At 42.6% G+C, this 21,722-nt stretch overlaps 1 protein-coding gene across 2 annotated transcripts in view; it reads left to right on the forward strand.

The window, feature by feature from the left end:
• arfgef1 (ADP-ribosylation factor guanine nucleotide-exchange factor 1 (brefeldin A-inhibited)) overlaps positions 1 to 21,637 on the forward strand; it is a 52,178-nt gene extending 30,541 nt beyond the window's left edge. For both annotated transcript variants that reach the window (XM_056363992.1, XM_056363993.1), the window contains 30 exons: positions 1,841 to 2,075; positions 3,039 to 3,138; positions 3,493 to 3,632; positions 3,733 to 3,841; positions 6,060 to 6,261; positions 6,411 to 6,522; positions 7,752 to 7,957; positions 8,084 to 8,168; positions 8,300 to 8,465; positions 8,952 to 9,103; positions 9,198 to 9,326; positions 9,424 to 9,582; positions 9,985 to 10,129; positions 10,294 to 10,384; positions 10,760 to 10,800; positions 10,958 to 11,127; positions 11,707 to 11,858; positions 12,855 to 13,027; positions 13,238 to 13,398; positions 14,011 to 14,141; positions 14,392 to 14,521; positions 14,701 to 14,836; positions 15,273 to 15,411; positions 15,805 to 15,877; positions 16,185 to 16,344; positions 16,482 to 16,621; positions 16,776 to 16,947; positions 17,093 to 17,231; positions 19,343 to 19,460; positions 20,239 to 21,637. In XM_056363992.1, the coding sequence (XP_056219967.1) occupies positions 1,841 to 2,075; positions 3,039 to 3,138; positions 3,493 to 3,632; positions 3,733 to 3,841; positions 6,060 to 6,261; positions 6,411 to 6,522; positions 7,752 to 7,957; positions 8,084 to 8,168; positions 8,300 to 8,465; positions 8,952 to 9,103; positions 9,198 to 9,326; positions 9,424 to 9,582; positions 9,985 to 10,129; positions 10,294 to 10,384; positions 10,760 to 10,800; positions 10,958 to 11,127; positions 11,707 to 11,858; positions 12,855 to 13,027; positions 13,238 to 13,398; positions 14,011 to 14,141; positions 14,392 to 14,521; positions 14,701 to 14,836; positions 15,273 to 15,411; positions 15,805 to 15,877; positions 16,185 to 16,344; positions 16,482 to 16,621; positions 16,776 to 16,947; positions 17,093 to 17,231; positions 19,343 to 19,460; positions 20,239 to 20,448 (4,276 nt within the window). In that variant the 3' untranslated portion in view covers positions 20,449 to 21,637. The remainder of the gene's footprint in view (positions 1 to 1,840; positions 2,076 to 3,038; positions 3,139 to 3,492; positions 3,633 to 3,732; positions 3,842 to 6,059; positions 6,262 to 6,410; positions 6,523 to 7,751; positions 7,958 to 8,083; positions 8,169 to 8,299; positions 8,466 to 8,951; positions 9,104 to 9,197; positions 9,327 to 9,423; positions 9,583 to 9,984; positions 10,130 to 10,293; positions 10,385 to 10,759; positions 10,801 to 10,957; positions 11,128 to 11,706; positions 11,859 to 12,854; positions 13,028 to 13,237; positions 13,399 to 14,010; positions 14,142 to 14,391; positions 14,522 to 14,700; positions 14,837 to 15,272; positions 15,412 to 15,804; positions 15,878 to 16,184; positions 16,345 to 16,481; positions 16,622 to 16,775; positions 16,948 to 17,092; positions 17,232 to 19,342; positions 19,461 to 20,238) is intronic.
• The last annotated feature ends 85 nt before the right edge of the window (positions 21,638 to 21,722 follow it).

Genomic DNA, 21,722 nt, shown 5'->3' on the forward strand with positions numbered 1-21,722 from the left:
TGCACTTGAATAGCTTTCAAAATGAATGTGGTATAAATGCAAAGCAGCAGTGTGTGTGTGTGTGTGTGTGTGTGTGTGTGTGTGTGTTTGTGTGTCTGTCTGTCTGTCTTTCTGATGAAGGCCATGTCAATTACCTCAGCACTGATGTGCCATGTCAGTGCCAGACAAACCTTTTACTCTTCTACCAAGGCTGCTCTGCCTGATGTTTCCCACTGTGTACCGCACACAGGCTGAACCGCTGCATTATTGTGACCTTAACTATCAGTAACTACTTTATATCTTCATGGTCGATCAGAAACAACACTTCTACCCTCCAGAGACACTTCTACTCTGTTGGACATCAGAGGTTATTTTTTGTAGCACAAAATGTACAAAACTGACCTGTGTTGTCAAATGGGAGATTCAGGCACTCAAATCCAAACAAGGATTATTGTTGTACACATATTGAATATAGACACATCCTCTTAACCATGGCTACGCCCGAATTTTATCAAAGCTGATGTAATTCCCTCTTTGTTGTGTCCAAATTATATGTCGGTTATCAAAGATACTGACAAGTGAGAATCGGAACTTGTTACTTGTTGTTAATAGAACAATAAATGAACATGTAAATCTCTATAACGCACCACAAGTGATTTGCTTGAATGCGCAAAACTAACAAGCATTGTGTCATCCATTCGAGTGTTTTATACAACCCTTGGATTGAGATTTATTGTTGCATTTTTTTTTATCATGACTTCATCAGCAAATGACCATTTGATAAGAACAATTACTAATAATTCCCTTACTTCAAATTGTATAATTTCAGATAAATATAATTTTTGTTACAATTACTGTAAGGTTTTTGTTATAGTTTAGTATAATCCTATATCATTTCCCCTTTTTTTTATGTGTGCACATTTACCATGTAAAGGCGTGTCAGTTTGCTGTCTCATCTCATCATGACCATTTTACTAACTTGAGTGACAAAGTGTCAGATTTTCCTGTCCTTGGCAAAAAAATGTCCATATTTGTGACCATTTGCAGTGCAAAAAGTAGAAACACATTTTTGTTGTGCCACATAAATCCTGTTTTGTCTGCTCGCCAGAGATGGAAGACATTGCAGAGAAGCAGCCAATCTCAGCATATAAAGTAGCTGAAAGTATGTTTTTTTTGAGCTCTATGGGTTTTTTTTTTTTTTTTCTGTCCTGCTGCTGCAGAAAAACAGTTCAGACAAGCTGAGGCTCCACACGCCGAGGAGATTTGATTTAGTTGTCCAAGCATTTCTTTGAAGGCTGTTGAAGATTGTAACTCTCTGATGGAGAGACACGGTATGATGCGATGTGCATTACACTGCTGTTTCTTTGAGGTGTAACTTTGCTTGAAGGACAAATCATTTCACTTATAAGTATTTGGTTTAAGTGAGCCTACTTTCTTTTTTTTTTATTGTTAGTATGCCTGAAATGTTAATGCTCATCAAATTCGATAATGTGTTCTAAGAGTCTTGAGCAGATGGCTGGTAAAAATCCTTTAAGTTGTTTTATGCAGCAGCCAGCCTCATTTTCAAAGGGTTAGGGAACACAGTAGAGTAAACAGCCAAAGATACAGACATGGAGCTACAATTTATGCACTAACAAACAAAAATACACATAGTCCATATTTTTTTTCTGTTACTGTGTCATCTCCTTCCCTTAAAATACATTACATTAAAATATTCAGCCTGACTTTATGATAATAATCTATTGAACTTCACATCATTACCAGCACTGTCTCGTTTGCCTGTTTTTATTTTCATGGGTAAGTGTAATAATTATAAGACACTACCTCATTTTGCTGAAACCCCTCGCTTGAACCTCCTCAGGTCCCACGAGCTGCGATCGAAGGTCTTGTCCCTCCAGCTGCTGCTGTCCATCCTCCAGAACGCCGGGCCCATCTTCAAGACCAACGAGATGTTCATCAACGCCATCAAGCAGTACCTGTGCGTGGCCCTGTCCAAGAATGGCGTCTCCTCTGTGCCTGAGGTCTTCGAACTCTCACTATCCATTTTCCTCACTCTGCTCTCCCACTTCAAGACGCACCTCAAGATGCAAATCGAGGTAACGTATTCACCTCCGCATTTTGTGCTTATCTATAAAATGTCTCTGTTGTCAGCCTCCCAGACTTTAAGTGTAAAGGTAATGACAGACAGATTCGTCACAGTGGCAATCTTAATACACCCCAATTAGGTGAAACCATAAGATGTAAAAATTTTCAACTGGAAAGCTTTTAGTGTGACACAGTGAAGGCCATCCAATAAACAATACACACTTTCCTTCTGATAACTGTTACCTGCTACTCTTATTGTTCAGCACCATGCTCTCCATGATGTTTTGTCTTCAGTTTTCTCTTTCCATTTTTTCCCCTGTTTCCCCTATTTGGATTCAGATAGTGTACGCAGAGAAAACCTGATGAACTAGTTGGCTAAGTATAGTAGCTTTATTTATATATCCACCCACGCAGCAGTTTCACACCTTTTCTGGCAGTTGACAGTCTTTCAAGAAAACACAGGAAATTCATGACTGAAGTGAGAAGGTGGGTGCAAAATATTAATTTCAACACATGAGTGCAGCATAAATTCATCGTTTTTTTTTTTTTTTTTTCCTTGAAGCATCATTATTTCTTTTCATAACAATATAGGTTATAGTTTGGTTCCAATAGAAAATACACAAGATGCACATCAGAATGGAGGCTCTCATCTTTTCAGTATCTCTCTTCTTTCTATTACCACCGGTCTTTACCAACATCTCAATGCAGCAGGCAGCTGGTATAAATGATATATGGGAGACACTGTTTCTCACAGAGTGCTGCACATATTCTTCCACATTGGTGTAATTGAGTCGCACTGTTACCTGCTTTCTGTTGCCTACAGTTTATTGTTCTGTCTGAGTTTCGAATGTGTGACCACCACCTGCTCTATTTGCTGTGTCTACAGAAGTGATATCATGTGGGGGGGTTCTGATGGTGTTTTCCCTTTTGTGTGCCAGTTGTTTTCCTCACTGTCAGATGGTCTCTGTCTGCAGGTGTTCTTCAAGGAGATTTTCCTGTACATTCTTGAGACGTCCACAAGCTCCTATGACCACAAGTGGATGGTCATACAAACCCTCACTAGAATATGTGCAGGTTTGTGTCACTGTTTTCATTTCTTTAAAGCAAATTAGCCCTTTAACACTAATTCTTTGTGGCTAATTAAAACATATCTGTACTCTGATAATGAGGCAGTAATGGAGGCTTAGGAGTGAAGCCTCTGGTACACATAAACCATGTGTTCTTCAAAACACAGCTAAACATTTAATTACATCATCATTTTTTTTTTTAAATGTTTCAATTAATTCAATGGTTATAATTAACCTTTGATAAAGGATATAATTATTCTGATGAATGCGTCAGACTCCATAAAAGCGGTACACACAGTTTAAATGTGTTTCATAGATTCTCACTGACAAATTCCATCTGTATCCTGTCTGTCTCTCTCAGATGCCCAAAGTGTGGTGGACATCTACGTGAACTATGATTGTGACTTGAATGCTGCTAACATATTTGAGCGTTTGGTCAACGACCTCTCGAAAATAGCACAGGGTCGCGGTGGCCATGAGCTTGGCACAACACCACTACAGGTTATATATATTTTTTCTCCTTTTCTTTTCTAATAATTTATTTTATGTGGTATTACCATTATTTATTGTGTTAACATTGTGATTTTGTAACCTTCTCTAGGAGCTAACCCTGAGAAAGAAAGGCCTTGAATGTCTCGTGTCCATCCTGAAGTGCATGGTCGAGTGGAGTAAAGACCAATATGTCAACCCCAACTCCCAGACCAGCCTCGGTAAGACACCGATAGCAACGTGAATGTAATTTATCAAGACTATCTGGCAGCCGTCATACCTGAACTGAATACAAGATACAAGGAAATGACCTTTCTCTTCATTCTAATTCTGCACACCGATCAAATATTTAGTCTTTAGACACATCACTGCCAGAATTCATGTTTCTCAGGTCATAAGCAGAGAGACTACACATAGAATAATCTGTTACTGTTGAACTGGTCGTCCCATCACTCTTGTCAAAAGCTGAATTAAACTCCAAGGGGAAGTCTGTAGTAGTCCCTGGAAGGGATTTAAAGAGGGTTTCGTTAGATTGCACAAAGTGATGCACGTAACAGTATTCTGTATTATTATTGACAAGAAGTGTAATTGGTGGCTTAATTGGTTTAAATACATCTTAAATGGTTTTTCCTCGATAATCTGGGGAGAATTTAACTTGTATTTTAGAAAATGTCATAGATGAGACTGCCAAGGTTATAACTAGTCTTTCCCCTGGTCACTCGGTTCTGGCAGCAATTCATCATTGGGGTTAACTGGGGTTAGTGATGAAGCTCATATCCATCAGCCCAGCTGCAGTCAGTTGTAAGATTGACAGTTGGCATTCATCAGGGGAAGCTACTGCTCTGAGAGGGAAAGTGAGCATTCATAAACTCAGATCCAGCCAGAAGAGAAAGCGAGATGCTGCCCAGAGGCCAGCACAGACAGGCTAATCCAGAAAGTTTAGTCTAAAGCAGAGCGATAACTTTAAGTCGAACTGTGATGACATGCCCTTCTACAGCATACCCTGTGTGTGAGACTGGCTCCTGCGTCTTCTGCACACCAGAGAATCTCTGTTGTTTGCCAAAGGTGGAGCTCAAACTAAAGAGAAAGTGCAACTTTGCAAAAGGGCTGGATAAATATCCCACAAGCCCTTGGAACTAACCACAGGCTAGCCTCAGGCTAAACTGTCAAGGCCAAACAGCAGAGGAAGTTATATTCACTCACTGGGACGTTATCTTGCCAAGACTCATGACAACTCATTAGCAATGTAGCAGAAGCTCGTCAGTCAGAATTTGATAGATTAGATTTAGCCTGTTAGCTGTTGAGGATTTTCTTTCTCACACAATTATGATTTCTGATTTCAAAACACGGAATTAGTGTAATGCATAACAGGATTATAGAAAAATATTCATCTCCATTCTTTCAATTGTCCCTTGTGTCATTTTTCTCCCCTTTTTGGATGACTTCAAAGCAAGAGCAGGTAAAACAGTACGAAATGTTTGCTACAATGTGTTGCTGTGATGGGAATCGTCCATATTAAGCCCTGTTGTGTCTGTAGCATTAGACAGTTATGTATTAGTCTTTGCATTATGTAACGTGTTGTTTTTAAGGTTTCCTGTTACCCACTTACACCAATAGATTGTAACCAAAGCCAAGTTTGGAGTTACTTAAACTAATTGTAAAAAGCACTTGTGAACTAAATGGGTAAAGATGCTACTTTTTAATTTTAGGAAAGTGTTATTTAGTGTTTCCCCAGTACACAGCATAAACTTTCAGTTTATTTTCCCCTCCTCCCTTTGTGTTCCTCCACCTTTTTCTCTCTCCTCTGTAAGCCTAAGAATGGGAAGCACACTGCCAGCTCACATTACCGCGGCACTGTCCTGAATGTTTTAAAGAGTTTCCGATGGGTAATCAGACGCCTGGCCTTAACACAGGGTTACAGGGTGTACCCGCTCCAGCAGCAGCAGATCCCCAAGCTCATCTCTGCAGGCTTAAGAACCTTTTTCAGCCTCTAAATTCTGGCTGCTTCCTCTTTGACTCCCTGGAGCCTTTTAGATTAAACCACCTTTTTATAACAGCCTCCTCTCCTGCCCTGCCTTGCACCTGCTCTGCGTGTCTATGTGAATAAGTGTGTGTTTGTTAGGCCGTGCATGTGAGTAACGCCAGTGTGCAGACCCTCCCTGCCAACAACAATCATTAAGAAGGCCTCAGGGTCGTTTTGATCCGTGTTGCAGTTTCCCCTTTCAATTACTAAAGTCTCTCTCCTGCAGTTCTAGCTGTAAGTTAGCTCATTCTTAAGCCTCCAGGCTCAGTTTGTGCCAGCAACAGAGTTTCAATTTAAAACTCTCATCTTTGTGATGATTTGAGGGGGGGTTGCTTCTCACAGTAACAATAGAAATAGCTGGTTTATTTTGACTCATCCCTTCTGGGTGATCTCACCTTGTGTTTTTCGCTCCTCAGGCCAAGAGAAACCATCAGAGCAGGAGAGCACAGAGACCAAGGCTCCTGAGACCATAAACCGCTATGGGAGCATCAACTCTCTGGACTCCACAGCCTCATCTGGCATCGGCAGCTACAGCACCCAGATGTCAGGTACTGACAACCCCGAGCAGTTTGAGGTCCTCAAACAGCAAAAGGAGATCATCGAGCAGGGCATTGACCTGTAAGTTTTGACACACACACACACACACACACACACACACACACACACACACACACACACACACACACACACACACACATTCTTTCATTCTGTTGATACCGTGGTACTGCGTTGGCTACATGAAATTTTGTTCTCTTAATTCTACACAGCTTCAACAAGAAACCAAAGAGAGGAATCCAGTACCTTCAAGAGCAAGGCATGCTGGGTACAACCCCAGAGGACCTTGCTCAGTTCTTGCACCAGGAAGAGAGGCTTGATTCGGTAACAAATCACCTTGTTTTTGTTTGAATTCTCGTCTAAAACCAAACGCTGTAATAAGACTTATCTAAAAACATAGAGTTACTGTGCTGCTCATGCCACAACACATTTTAACTCTGTGAGGGTGCACCGATCACACAGCTGATCTCAGTCAAGGTGTTCTGACTAAAACATTATTCTACTAGACTGGCAGATTGTGCCAGTTTTTTAAGTGTAGATGTGGTGAATTCTACCCCAAAAACATGTGTTTTATGTATCAATCAGAAAGTGTTGTTTTATAAAATGCACAAGGGAGGGTTTGGAGGAGAAAAGAAACAGAAATTAATCTTTATTGTACAGAAATCTAAATGATTAAAGGGATTCTTAGATAGAATTTGAGAAAAAAAATATGTTAAATATCACCACATGTGTAATTGTAAAGGCAAACAGAGAGCAGGGAGTTGTGGTTTGTGTTATGATGAACTTTAATTTGAACATGTCATTGAAATAATTGTAAAATCATTTCTGGCCGCATCTCCACTCGTTGGTTTGTTACTGCATTTATCTCATTATTCATATCAACATCATCGTCAAGCTTCCATCTTTGGGCCAACTAGATAGGCTCATTCAACATCAGCACCTTTATTGGGGTTGTTTGGGAAAATTGACATATAGCAGCCGAAGAAGCAGCAAAGCGCTCGGCAAATAAACACATAGCCAGTCCAACTCTGCCTTTTGTATCAGCTAGCCAAACCACACAGAAGCCGCACAATAATCTAATGTCTGTCCACGAGCCTTAAACAGCCACCCAGCCACTCTAACCCAGAGTCTTATACAGTAAATGTTAAGTCTGTTGAGGAGCACACTCTGGCTTGATTGGACAGCCTTGAGGGCGTCTGTGCACAGTGGTAATCAGCAATGAAGAGTGTTCACAGCATCTGTTAGAAACAAGGGCCCTTAGCTGCAGTGGCACCACAGCAGCAGCAAACAGAGTGGATAACCATGGAAGTGTAACGTGTATTTATCCAATCCACACTTATTGGATGGTCCTGCTGTTAGTGGTTCTTATTAGCTTCTAGTGGAAAGAAATAATATGGACAGACAAATAAGTTGCTCTTCTGTGGTGCTGAAATTGATTTTCTCCCTCTGCTTTTCCCTCTTGTGGAGAGGGAAATAATAGGTGCAGGATTTTAGACTCATATGTATGATTTTGCAAAAAACGCAAGACTGACCTCCACACGATCCTTTCTTAGACCCAAGTGGGAGAGTTCCTCGGGGATAATGACCGTTTCAATAAGGAGGTGATGTACGCCTACGTGGATCAAATGGACTTCCAGGGCAAAGACTTCGTTTCTGCTCTAAGGATGTTCTTGGAGGGCTTTCGGCTCCCTGGAGAGGCCCAGAAGATCGACCGGCTCATGGAGAAATTTGCAGCAAGATATCTGGAGTGCAATCAGGGGTGAGTTTAGATGTTTTGATTTCTGGTTGAAAGATCCTGACTGTGGAAATAGCTGAATTTGATTTGGACTACATGCTTGACAACATGCTGTTCTCTCTCTCCCTACTTGCCACTTCACTTTTCTAGGCAAACCCTCTTTGCCAGTGCTGACACCGCATACGTCCTTGCGTACTCAATCATTATGTTGACAACAGACCTTCACAGTCCACAGGTAAGCATCTCACCTCAACGAGGTGGCAGCCCTGGGGGGACAGCAGTCATTCCATCAGATACCAGTGCAACAGAAATCAGAGCGATTTGCATGAGCAGCTTTTAATCCTTATATTTCTTGCTGCTGCAAAGGTGAAGAATAAAATGACAAAAGAGCAATACATCAAGATGAACCGCGGCATCAACGACAGCAAAGACCTACCTGAGGAATACCTCTCAGCCATCTATGACGAGATCGCGGGGAAAAAGATTGCCATGAAGGAGACGAAAGAGCTCACCATGAAATCCAACAAGCAGAGTGAGTCTCACTGCGATGAGATGAGCCGTTAACCTGATATCTTTGTTGCTGTGATGGTTTTGGGTGAGACTTACAGCCCCCGTAGGTGTGTCAGCTGTGAACTGATTGGATTATCTGAAGATGCTTGTAAGTCATCTTCAGAGCAAAGGAATCACAGTAGCATTCAGGAGTTACATGCACTGTTTATAGCTATTTTTGAAACGTCATGAAAATATACAGCAGACAGTACATTTTGCTTACTCACATTTGGCATCAGTTGTTCAGTGGAAAACATTTAGATTAGCTTTTTTAAAATTTTAATAGGCATAAAGGGGCCTATTGTTCCATTTTTCTCGAGATAGTTGAGCTTCTTTTTGAAAGTTTGCAGAGCTGGTTGGATGAAAAGCTGCAGCGTTTTCCTGCCTGAGCTTGTTTGGTTGCTGTAAAAAAGCTCTTTGTGGGCATATCTGTGTAATGTTTGACTCTCTGGTGTTGACTCTCGCTCAGGTGTGGCGAGTGAGAAGCAGAGGCGTCTGCTGTACAACGTGGAGATGGAGCAGATGGCCAAAACGGCCAAAGCTCTGATGGAGGCCGTCAGCCACGTCCAGGCTCCCTTCACCAGCGCCACACATCTGGAGCACGTCAGGCCCATGTTCAAGGTAACACAAGGAGACGCACACAGACGCACCATGAGGCACATATACCCTTTCACACAGAAAATTGGACAGCTCATTCCTTTCTGTTGCTCCTCAGCTGGCCTGGACACCCTTCCTGGCTGCTTTCAGCGTCGGTCTTCAGGACTGCGACGACACCGAGGTGGCCTCTCTGTGTCTTGAAGGCATCCGCTGTGCCATCAGGATAGCTTGCATCTTCTCCATACAGGTAGTGCTGTCAGAGCTGGAGGAATAATTACTGTGTACTTCCTCACCCTGCACTGTTTCTGACACACACTGCCTTGTCTTTTTTATCTCTGTAACAGTTGGAGAGGGATGCATACGTCCAGGCCCTGGCGAGGTTCACCCTGCTGACAGCCAGCTCCGGCATCTCAGAAATGAAGCAGAAAAACATCGACACTATCAAGACCCTCATCACTGTGGCTCACACTGATGGCAACTACCTGGGCAACTCCTGGCATGAGGTTTGATATCCCTATCTGTCACACACTGCATTTCCTCACAAAACTCTCGACTATCTTACCTCACCCTATCTATCCTCCTCGTATCTCCTTTCCTGCTTCAAGCAATGAGCCACAAGAGGCCTCCAATAAAAATCCTGGTCACGCTTTTAGTGATTTTCAGGGAGTGCAGTGCAGATATTTCACATAGCTGTCTATTTGTTGGGCTTTGGAGTCAGACTGGTGCAGCTCTATCGTTCCTTTAAATTTTGGCCTGTTTTGTTCCTGGCTCTTGCCTGATATCCTCCTCCCTTTCGCTCACTCAGCAGATATCCCTCTCGCTTCCATTCCGTCTCAATTTGCACAATGTCCATTTCTATCCCAATGTCTCCAAATATGTCACTGTTTAAATATGTCTCCTCTCAGATCATGAAGTGCATCAGTCAGTTGGAGCTGGCTCAGCTGATCGGTACGGGGGTGAAGGCACGCTACATCTCAGGGACGGTGCGGGGCAAAGAAGGCTTTGTCGCAAGTACCAAGGAGCAGAGCAACGATGAGTACCTGGGTCTAGGTCAGTGACATCTTTCTAAATACACGGTCCTATTTTTGCATTGGGTAGAGTACTTTTAGTAAATTGGTCAAAACTATACTCGCTGCAGCTCCACTAACTGTAAAACATGCTCATAAAAGAATGATGTTTTTAGATGTCTCAATCCTCTTTGCTTTGGTCTGTAGTCGGAGGGACGGTGGACCGTAAGCAGATTGCCAGCATTCAGGAATCCATTGGCGAGACCAGCTCTCAGAGTGTGGTGGTAGCTGTCGACAGGTAATGTAGTCACTCTGTACTGAAAAAAATCCAGGAAAACCAAACTGAGTTGCTTGGGTTGGACTCCTATGTCTGGTTTTTTTTTAATTGCTTAGTGCAGATTTACGTTGCGAAATTTTCCTCCTAAGTAATCATTGTGATGGGGGCGTCGTGTAGCGTAGTGGTTTGGGCAGGCACCCCATGTGTGGAGGCTGCAGTCCTCGCTGCGGTCGGCCCCGGTTCGAGTCCCGCATCGGACGGCCTTTCACTGCATGTCGTTCCCCCTCTCTCTGCCTCCCCGTTTCCTGTCACTCTCCACTGTGCTGTCCATTAAAGGCATAAAAAGCCCCAGAAAAATATACTTTAAGTAATCATTGTGATCTTTCTCTGCTTTAGGATATTCACGGGTTCTACCAGACTGGATGGCAATGCAATAGGTGAGTTTACCTGAACTAGCTTCATACTGTATTATGCCTGCCTCTCCAAGGACAGGTACGTTCTAGCTATTTTTGATCATCGTGAGTCACTTAGCCTGCAACAAAAGCACCTTTTTTTTTCTTCGCTCATTGCCAACATCTTCTGTCTATTCGTCAGTTGATTTTGTGCGCTGGCTGTGTGCTGTGTCCATGGATGAGCTGGCCTCGCCCACACACCCACGTATGTTCAGCCTGCAAAAAATAGTCGAGATCTCCTACTACAACATGGGCCGCATCAGACTGCAGTGGTCCAGGATCTGGGAGGTTATCGGAGACCACTTCAACAAGGTGGGTGAGGGTTGGTCACTCACTACAGGCATGAAAACATGAGACAGAAGCTCATCTTTAAGGCATGGGTGCAATTCTGTTGTATTAAATTCTGTTGCATAAATTGTTTTAAATATTGACTAGCTAGATGTCCCTAAAGCCTGAGGGTAAACAAGAGACAAACAAATGTTTTTTCCCTCTCCCACCTTCTGTTTTGCAATATGATTGCAGTCACTGATGAACACACATTGTTGCCAGAAAAGCTTTCTGGCAATTTGGTATTCAACACACAATTTTTCAGCGAGGCTCTGTTTATCACTCGGTAGCGAACTGCATTTGGCGTGTGTAAAATTAAATCCTCTAAGTAGTCATTCATCATATCGGAAAGTAGATTTTAAGAAAACATTTTGTTTTACCTGGGGGGTTAACTGTTTTCACCTGGATGCTTGTCTCTCAGCTGTATCTCGTACTGAAAGAACAGTTTGTCCTTTAGAAGCTGCACTCTACTTGTGAAATTTAAGAAAATGTAAAAAAAAAAAATTAAATTAAATGTTGAAAATCCAGCGTGATGTCACTGAAATATGTTTCATCTCTGTGCAGGTTGGCTGTAATTCCAATGAAGATGTGGCAATTTTCGCAGTGGACTCTCTCAGGCAACTGTCCATGAAATTTTTAGAAAAGGGGGAGCTGGCTAACTTCCGATTCCAGAAAGACTTCCTGCGGCCTTTCGAGCACATCATGAAAAAGAACAGGTAAAAAAAATAAAAAATACAGTACATTTAGTTGTGAGTAAGTGCTCATGTTACAACACCAATGTAAGTCTGTAGTGCTGGGTTGTGCGAACACAGGGTCTGTATTGTGGCCGAGTGGTGACTATTTCTGGGCTGCAGACACACACTCCCCTCCTCCCTTCCACTCCAGTAGCAGCTCTCCGTCTTGACTGTTATTCATTCTCTTTCTGTCCGTCTTTTTGTTTTTACTGCAGTGAGTAAGCATATTGTTTGGTTGTTCACTCAGAGCGAAAGCAGCAGCACAACATTTCCACTGGCCCATTTGAGTCGGTTTGCATTTACCCTTTCAGTGAATTTCCTTATATGGTCCAAATCTGTCTTGAATGGAATTTTAGCAGCTATCTGTTATAAATGAGTTTGATTTGGCCGTTGTAATTATCTGCGTGCAGCGCGTCTGAAGGCAAGCTGTTTTACTGCACCACACTTTTCATTGATGTGAAAGAGGAGCAGTGTAAGTATAAATCCACCCACACAGTGAACAGACTGAGAGCTTCAACAGAGAGGAGATGGCAGGCGGCCATGTAAACCCTGCAGCGCAGTGTGGCCATTAGACTCACTCATATTGCCCTCCTCTGTGTGTGTGTGTGTGTGTGGGGGTGTGTGTGTGTGTGTGTGTAATGGTAAGTGGAGGCAAAGCTTTTCTCTCATTCATAACTACTGAGCAATTAGGAATGCTCTTCACTATGGCAACAGTTGCTGTACAAGCCTGTTGTACCAAGACTAACCAGTGCTGGAATAATGATTCTGTCTGAAAATGGAATTGAGGATGTTATTAAAGCTTTTAAAGCTAATTGACAATGAAGAGATGAATTTCTGTCTTTTGACTCATATGCTTCTTACTTTCTTCTTCACCCTCACCCACTCTTTCCCTCCCCTCCCTTTCTATCTGCTCTTTCTCCTCAACTCTTGACCTATTCCTTTCAGTTGTGCAATTCACACCTCTATCTCTTTTTCCAGGTCTCCCACCATCAGAGACATGGTGGTGCGCTGTATAGCCCAGATGGTAAACTCCCAGGCGGCAAACATCCGCTCAGGCTGGAAGAATATCTTCTCTGTCTTTCACCTGGCTGCCTCGGACCAGGACGAGAGCATTGTAGAGCTGGCCTTCCAGACGACCGGCCACATCGTCAGTAAGTCCGACACACACACACACACAGCTAAGAACCAGTAACCAGTTACAATTTAAATGACAACCTTCCTAATTTATTTTCTTAATCGGTTACATTCATCTTGTGGTCAGCACGTTTCGGCTCTGACATTCAAGTCTTGCTCTTTCTCTCCATCTTTCCCCTTCCTCCTGTCTTTATCTCCCTTCACCCACCTCTGTCTTTTATTCCCAGCGAATGTATTTGAAAAGCACTTTGCCGCCACCATCGACTCCTTCCAGGATGCCGTTAAGTGTCTGTCAGAGTTTGCCTGTAATGCCTCCTTCCCCGACACCAGCATGGAAGCCATCCGCCTCATCCGACACTGCGCCAAATACGTCTCAGAGAGGCCACAGGTCAATATCCGGCTGGTTTGTTTCTTACTTTAAAGGTGCCCCGTGCATTGTCTTCATTCATTGTGAGGAATAAAGCAAAATGCGTTGACTCAGCGGTGCTTCATATTAGATAGAAGATGAATAATGTTGGTTTGTTGAAGCAGCAAATCATGGCTATGATAGGAACAAGAATAATAAAAGATAATGAAGCTTTTATTAAACATAATGCGTCTGAACAACACATTCAAAAGTGACGTCAAGGCTGTAATCATTTTCTGCTTCAACTAGAGTACAGGGATGAATTAATGCCGAGGTGTGCAGTTGTATATCTATCTCATTCTATCCCGCTGTCTATTCCAGCGTGTATCAAAAATATGCCCTCGTGCAAAAGATTTAGCGCAACAGCTTCGGCATTCCACTATCATTTTCCTCATGTTTGACATAAAGAAGGAGGATCTGTGCATCAGGAAAGCATGAAAGAGAGAGAGACAGAGAGAGAGAGAGAGAGAGAGAGAGAGCGTGTTCGTGTATGTATAGGGCATCCATGAAAACGTGGATCTGTGTAGGAGGGTTAATTCTTCCCTGAGGCAGAAATGGTAGAGTGGTGAAAATGCCTCCTGTTTTCTCTGGCAGGCCTTCAAAGACTACACCAGTGATGACATGAATGTAGCGCCTGAGGACCGCGTGTGGGTGCGGGGATGGTTCCCCATTCTCTTCGAGCTGTCCTGCATCATCAACAGGTGTAAGCTGGATGTCAGGACCAGGTAGGCGAGGGTTCACCTTTAGCCTGCTATTTCAGGGCTTGAAATGTCTGTATTATTAAAGGTGTGAAACTTGATTTTTTTTTTTTTTTAACACATATGACTCGAAGTTTCAAATGTAAAGGCAGCAATAAAGATAAGTGCAGGCTCTGTGTAGTCTCACTGAGCATTCGCTGTTTAACTTTAAAATGTGTCGTAAAAGAGCAAATATCAGCTATGGCATCAAGGGTGTGTGTGTGTGCGCTTTTCTCAGGGGGTTAACGGTGATGTTTGAAGTGATGAAGACGTACGGGCACACCTTTGAAAAACACTGGTGGCAAGACCTGTTCAGAATTGTCTTCAGGATCTTTGACAACATGAAGCTGCCTGAGCAACAGACTGAGGTATATGACAAGTCTTTCAACTGTCTCATCCTGTGTTTTAGCAGCTGTTTGCTTCGTCCTCTGCGGTGGAAATCCATACAAATACTGTGGAACGCATGCCCCTAAAACATCACAATACAACAATCTGTAATCTTCCAGTATATCGCAGTGTTTCACCGAGGTTGTGTTTGCGCCCTCAGAAAGCAGAGTGGATGACCACCACCTGCAACCATGCACTTTACGCCATCTGCGATGTCTTCACCCAATACTTCGAGTCCCTCAATGACGTCCTGCTGGATGATATCCTGGCTCAGCTCTACTGGTGTGTGCAGCAAGGTGAGCACACGGCAACCTCTTATTTACCCTGTTATTTTTACTTTTAAACAAGTAGGGACTTTTAAAATTTCCAGGAGGCAGGGCCCATTAAGGCTTAGATTGTTTGGGAGGCCAAATTACTGGAAATCGCTTTAAACTGGGCTTGGCTGCAGAACTAAGAGACGGCCTTCTGAGCTTTCATGTGTTGCATCAATACTGGCCCATCACTTAATAAAAAGAAGAAGGTTAAGAAAGAGATCAATAACCGTTTTTGAGTTGTTTATTAAAAAATAGAAAAAAAGAAGAAACCTCAGCAGGCTTTATAAATCGATACATCTTACTTTATTTGTCACTGCTGTCTTTTTCAAATAACCCTTCCCTCGTCTCTCCCTCCTCGCGGTCCAACCTCTCCTCCTCCTCCTCCTCCTCTTCATCCTCTTCATCTCTGCGTCTGTAGATAATGAGCAGCTCGCCCGGTCAGGCACCAACTGTCTAGAGAATGTGGTCATCCTGAACGGAGAGAAGTTTTCCCCAGAGACCTGGGACAAGACATGTAACTGCATGCTGGACATCTTCAAGACCACCATCCCACACGCGTAAGCTGCTGCACTGATTACAGAACCAAAAAAAACAAAACAAGCCATGCTTTTTAATTTACATACAAATAAGGACTTCAAATCTTTAACTCTGTAATGATTGGAATCATAAACCTGACATTAGTTGCTAAATGAGAGTGGTAAAAGGAATTGTCATTTACCATATTCAGTTTTGCTATGAATTTCTTGTGTAATCTGATTGTTCCAAATACAAACCAAACAGATATCTGTAAGGAGGTAGAAATGATAATCAACAGAGACTTTAACTAAATTAAGACCTCGTTTAGCTTGATGTATTATCCAGCTCAGACAATTTTCTAGTGTGGAGCTTGTTTGTCATTTTGTACGAGGCTGAATATGATTTATTGAATAAATGCTTTTCCTGTTTCCCAGGCTGTTAACATGGAGACCAGCGGGAGCAGAGGGAGAACACTTGACAACACAGAGCCTGTCAGACAAACAGTTGGTGAGGAAATACAATATTTTTCTGTTTTGCATGCGAATGAATTACTGTTTGTTCTGGTGCTTGCATGCGGTGCAGATCATTTTTGTGAACTTAACATATTTTCCTTTGTGATGTTTGTTGAATTTTATTTACATATCATTTTCATTTCTCTCTTGTTTTAATTTAACTGCTGGGAAACAAAATATTTGTCTTTGTCCTCTTTGCTTTTCATTTGTTATACATAATTTATATGCCTGTGCTGTGTGTGTATAATTTGAAGTAATGTAAATTTATTGTAAAGCAGTAACTCTTTCCACTTTGCCCTCAGGACTCCATTTCCCAGAAGTCATTGGACATCCAGTCCCGCTCTGACGACCAGCATTCCATCAGCAGTGCTGACCGGGTTGCCATGGAGAACCGTCGGCAGAGTCAGTACAGTGCAGCCTCAGGCATGTGTGAGGACGGCTCCAGGGGCAGGACCCCAACAAGTAAGCATGTTGATTTACTCGAAGACTGACCACCACTGTTTGTGTGTGTGTGTGTGTGTGTGTGTGTGTGTGTGTGTGTGTGTGTGTTGTGTGTGTGTGTGTGTGTTCTGATGGACATTTACCTGTATGACCCACAGAGGTCCAGGAGCAGCGCTTATTCTCTGCCTTGCTGATAAAGTGCGTCGTGCAGCTGGAGCTCATCCAGACTATCGACAACATCGTGTTTTTTCCTGCCACCAGTAAGAAGGAGGATGCTGAGAACTTTGCTGCCGCTCAGGTATAAACAGCTGTGGCTCAGTGATAATCACCATCACTAATTAGTAGCATTGTTTCAAAGCTAGATCATGTTACTTTAACATGGTGCATCATTCTTTTTCAAAGCTATGTGATTTGAGAGAATAATAATCTGTCATGTGTTTGTGTTTCTGAAGCGGGATGCTGTATATGCAGCAGACGTCCCAGTGGAGACCCAGAACCAGGGGATGTATCGCTACCTGACCTCTGAGCAGCTCTTCAAGCTGCTGGACTGCCTGCTGGAGTCCCACCGCTTCGCCAAAGCTTTTAACTCCAACAACGAGCAGAGGACCTTGCTGTGGAAAGCAGGTAGGGCAACAAACCAGCATCTGCAGCTTTGTTCCTTCGCTTTGGTTGAACCTTAGGGCACATTACCAAGCTGATTGTGGAAGGATTTTCTGTGTCGCTTCTTGTAGCAGCTTGACATTTTTGCCTTCATGTGTGTGTATTCAAGGTTTCAAAGGAAAGTCAAAGCCCAACCTGTTGAAGCAGGAGACCAGCAGCCTGGCCTGTGGCCTGCGCATCCTGTTTCGTATGTACACAGATGAGAGCCGCCAAGACGCATGGGCGGAGGTCCAGAGACGACTGCTCAAGTAAGAAACCACATATGTGACACATGCATATCCTGCTGTATTAGCACTGCGTCTACTGAGTCTTCCAAGAAATCAGTAGATCTGAGAACGACGACCACTGTGCTACCTCCATTGACACTTTTCTAATATTGTTCTGACACAAATTATTGCGGTTAAGCTTCAGTTCTCTTCCTTCCACCTGTATTTTCAAGCTGCCCACAGACAGTGACTGTAGTGCACAGAGAGCATTAGTCAAGCATTATGAAGCAGACTGCAGACTTCCTAAACAGACTGAACTACTGATCTTGGTAATGGTTTCTGTTGTTGTCGCTCAGCTCATTTTCATCCCACTAATGATGGTGTCTGCATTTCTTTACGATCGTTTATCATTTTTATGTTCAGCAGGAGTAAACTACTCCTACTCCTACTAAACATATGTTTAGCGACAGCTGGAGGAATAGATCAGTGCATATGCCTAGAAATGTGCCCTCACTTTGACAGAATTCAAAAGCTAATTGGTGCATTTTTTGTTGAGACTTTGCAGTGGAAATATAATGAATACATTCAAAACTTGTCCGTGTAAAATTAATATGCGGCAACACGCTTGTGCAAAATTTCTGCTTGAATAAACTGGCTCAGTAATTTATTTATGGATATCAGAGTTTTGGGTCTGATTAGGTTTCAAAAGTTCAAACTTCCATCTTTCATTATTTTTAAGTTTTAAGATGTCCTGAAAAAAATGAGAATGAATACATGAGTTAATAATACAGAAAGTCTTGAGGGCAGTTTCTAGTTCTCGGGTCCTTTTAACCATCATTTCTGCAGATCCAATTGGCGCCATATTAGGGACCTTTTTGCCAATACATCTGTTAAATATTAATATCAGCTGATAGTAATCGGTTCCCTCAACCCTCGGTCTATGTGTGCGTGTGAGTATATGCATATGCTGTGAGTTGAGGTCAAACTGGGGTTAAGCTAAAGATGTCTGTCACACATTCACCATCACTAGCTCCAATGTGGGGATAAAGAAATCACACTTCTCCGGGCAGAAACGTCAATAGCCACCTCGGAGGAAGGAGAAATGGAAAGACACTGGCACTCAGAGGAGGGGAGGGGAGGGGATTGTTGTTTTGATGTTACTATCTACAGTCGGTTACTCACAGGCACAGCCCGGCAGTTCTCTGAAACGGATGCCGTGCGCTGTATAGATCCAAAGCAATCAGCACACTGATCTTTCATTGTTCAGTCAGCACTGCTGTCGTCGCTGCATCTTTATTCACGCGCCTTGCAAACAGTCGTCACCCCATTTCTCTCGCCGCCTCACCCTGATATTGATGATGATATCAAGATAAAGCAGAATCATCGCCTGTCTATCCTACTTGCATTCATTATTAGAGAGAAGAGGAGAGTGAGGAGGAGGAGGAGGAGGAGGAGGAGGAAGGGTGGTGTCTGCATGTGAGAGTGGCTCAGAAATCCTTATTCACTGAGACACTGTTATGTGTCATCAGGCCTGTATTTTGTGTTGCTTCCCTCTTTCTCAAACACAGCTCATCCAACAAAGGCACAGATTTATTCTTAAACTGAACAAACACACACACACGAAAACCCTTGTTTACCAGAGGCTTTGTACAGCACACATGCAAGTTTGATTAGTGCACGGTGCAGGGCAGATTTGGGAGGTGATTAACGTCACAGAGATTGGAGTGCAAGGGGGAGCTGTGAGTCTGGAGGAGGAAGAGGGAGGGGGATGAATGGCTAACAGATGGCGTTGATGTCAGGAGAGGGCCGCAGGGTCAGACAAGAAAGGTCAGGGGTCGCGTCAGTTTTCCTCAAGCTTGAAACTGTGAAGAAAAATGTCTAATTGTTTTCATAATAACCTCAGTCAGTGGCTTTAATTAGCAGTTACTGGGCGAAAACGATCTTCATCATCCTCCCCTTGGCAATTTTTCATGTGATAAGCAGGGCAGAGAAGCAGATGCTGTCTTGCCACAGTACATTACAGAACAACACAGCTCTTACTCTTTCTTTCGTAACACCCAGTTTGTTTGTTTTTTTTGTTCAATGTTCTTGCAAAGTATTAATACATGTTTCTTTTTATTTTCTTTGTGTTTCTCCTTGTCCGTGTCCTGTAGTGTGTGCAGTGAGGCTGTAGCATACTTCTTGGCCTTGACCTCAGAGAGCCACAGAGAGGCCTGGACCAACCTGCTGCTGCTCTTCCTCACCAAGGTGCTAAAGATCAGCGATGAAAGGGTGAGGAGCCAAAACCTTCCTGACCACTATGTTGTGTGTGTGACCTGTCGCACACATACCAGATCATTTACAACTAGGTCTCTTATCCAAAAATAACAGATGAGGCTGAGCTGTGAACCAGAGTGGTATTTCAGACCATTGGTATAACGAGGAAAAAATAATGGCTATGCTTTTTGATAGTTGTGTTTTCAACCTGTTTGCAGTTAAATATACCTCGTGCACTGATTTTAAATTTGTGGTTTAATTGTTTACTGAGATGATGTTCATGGTGTCCTATTATACAATTTTAAAAGGAACCTCAAGACAATCAGAAACATATTTTTGGTGCCCATTTTCTAAATACACCAAATCAATGAGAGGGGGGGGGTCTCTCCATGCTGATCACATTAAGGCTGCAGATGGAACAATGCAGCAGAGCAAGAACAAAATTGATTGCATTTTATGGATTAAATCATCACATTGGAAACTTTTTGATATTTTAAGACTTGGAGTCATAAAACGAATACACTACAAAAAAGATGAAGGTGCAGTCGCCCCCCCCCCCTCCTAAGCAAAATTGAATGTTATGTTTTCACTTGAGTCGCTGTGAGCTCTTCATGGAGCTCATCAAAAGATACCAGAGATTGATGCTGTCACTGAACAGCCAGCTTATCAATGAGATTTTAGTCCTTAAAAGTGTCACTTTATTCTGTGTAGCACCAAGCACTAAGATTTCTGTGCCTCTGTCTATGTCTCACTCTATCTTTCTCTCTGTCTCTCATCCCACTTCCACCTTTAGTTCAAAGCTCATGCATCCAGATACTACCCTCTGCTGTGCGAGATCATGCAGTTCGACCTGATCCCTGAGCTCCGGGCTGTTCTAAGAAAGTTTTACCTGCGGATTGGCCTGGTATTTAACATTGCACAGCTACCCGAGCCTCAGCCGACACCTGCAGAGCAGGAGACAGATACGGAGGTGGGAGAGGAGGCTGGGGAGGAGGCCCAGTGATGCTGCACCACAAACAGCCTGGAACACAGAGCTCCAGTGAAGCCTCCACCTCAGATCTGTGCGACTGCGCTGTGGCTCTGTGTTGCCTCAGCGCCATCCATGTGGTTTCTGCCGAACACTTGGCCTAAATAGCTGACTATAAGTCGGCTATGTGCTACCACCCACCCGCACCCTTAACCCTGTCACCACACACACACACACACACACACACACACACTTATACACTCAAACAGCCCAGATGGAGTACTTGATATCACAATAAAAACAGTAATGTCTTGTACAAGGTGTAGCGATGCCTCCATTGGATGAAACTACTGATAAACAACTGACAGTCACCCATATGTCTGATCTGCTCAGAAGGAATATATTTCAAAAAAATGTGTGCTTCTTACTGTATATTTAAAACATTAAGAATGAATGGTTTCAACAACATGCAAAAAGACATATTCAGTAACTATGAAATGTGACCTTTGTCACACATTGATAGTGATGATCTTTCTGTCTGCACCGCAGATGGCTAACATTAGTATTGATAGTCTCTTGGATGAAACTAGTTGTACAGATCTGCCGCTATGTAATATAATCTTATAACACTAGATTTCATTTATTTTTGTTTATTTTTTTCCTCCTATGGATTTGCTGCACTTGATCCTCTTTTTTTGAATGCACTGGAGATTTTACTTTTATGATAATTTATTTGACTGTACCATCTCCTGCAGATTGTCCTATACAGTACGATTTGTAACTGAACAAGACCATGGAAAGTGAAGGGTTAAATTATTCCATTTTATATGTTCTTAGGTTTGTATCGAAGGTAGATGATAACTGGGCGTCTGAAACTGGAAGACAAGAGAGCAACCTGATGCTAGCTGCTTTTGATTCACTAGTCTGTTTTCATGTTTGAGTTTAGTTTTCACTCTTGTGTACAAAATCAAAAGTTAATAATATATTTAATGTTTCTTTTTTCTTTGGTTTGGGGGAAAATTATATGTATAGAGAAAATGACAAATGTTAGCTGTGCTTTAAGTATGAATGGGATGCATTCCTGCTCATGGATGTAGAAAACAAAATGTATATGATACAGCAATGTAAAGTTTTCTATGTTGCAAAAAGATTATGTACAACTTTCTGTACAATACATCATCTGGCATCCTAATCAGGTTCTAGGTCAATAAAGTTTTTGAACTTGGTTGATTTGAAATGTTGAATCACTGACTTCTAAATGATATGCAACTGCTAGCTCTTTATTATCCACTTTAATGATCAGCCAGGAC

This window comes from Seriola aureovittata, chromosome 20 (genome assembly GCF_021018895.1).
Source record: "Seriola aureovittata isolate HTS-2021-v1 ecotype China chromosome 20, ASM2101889v1, whole genome shotgun sequence".
Taxonomy (NCBI): Eukaryota; Metazoa; Chordata; class Actinopteri; order Carangiformes; family Carangidae; genus Seriola; species Seriola aureovittata.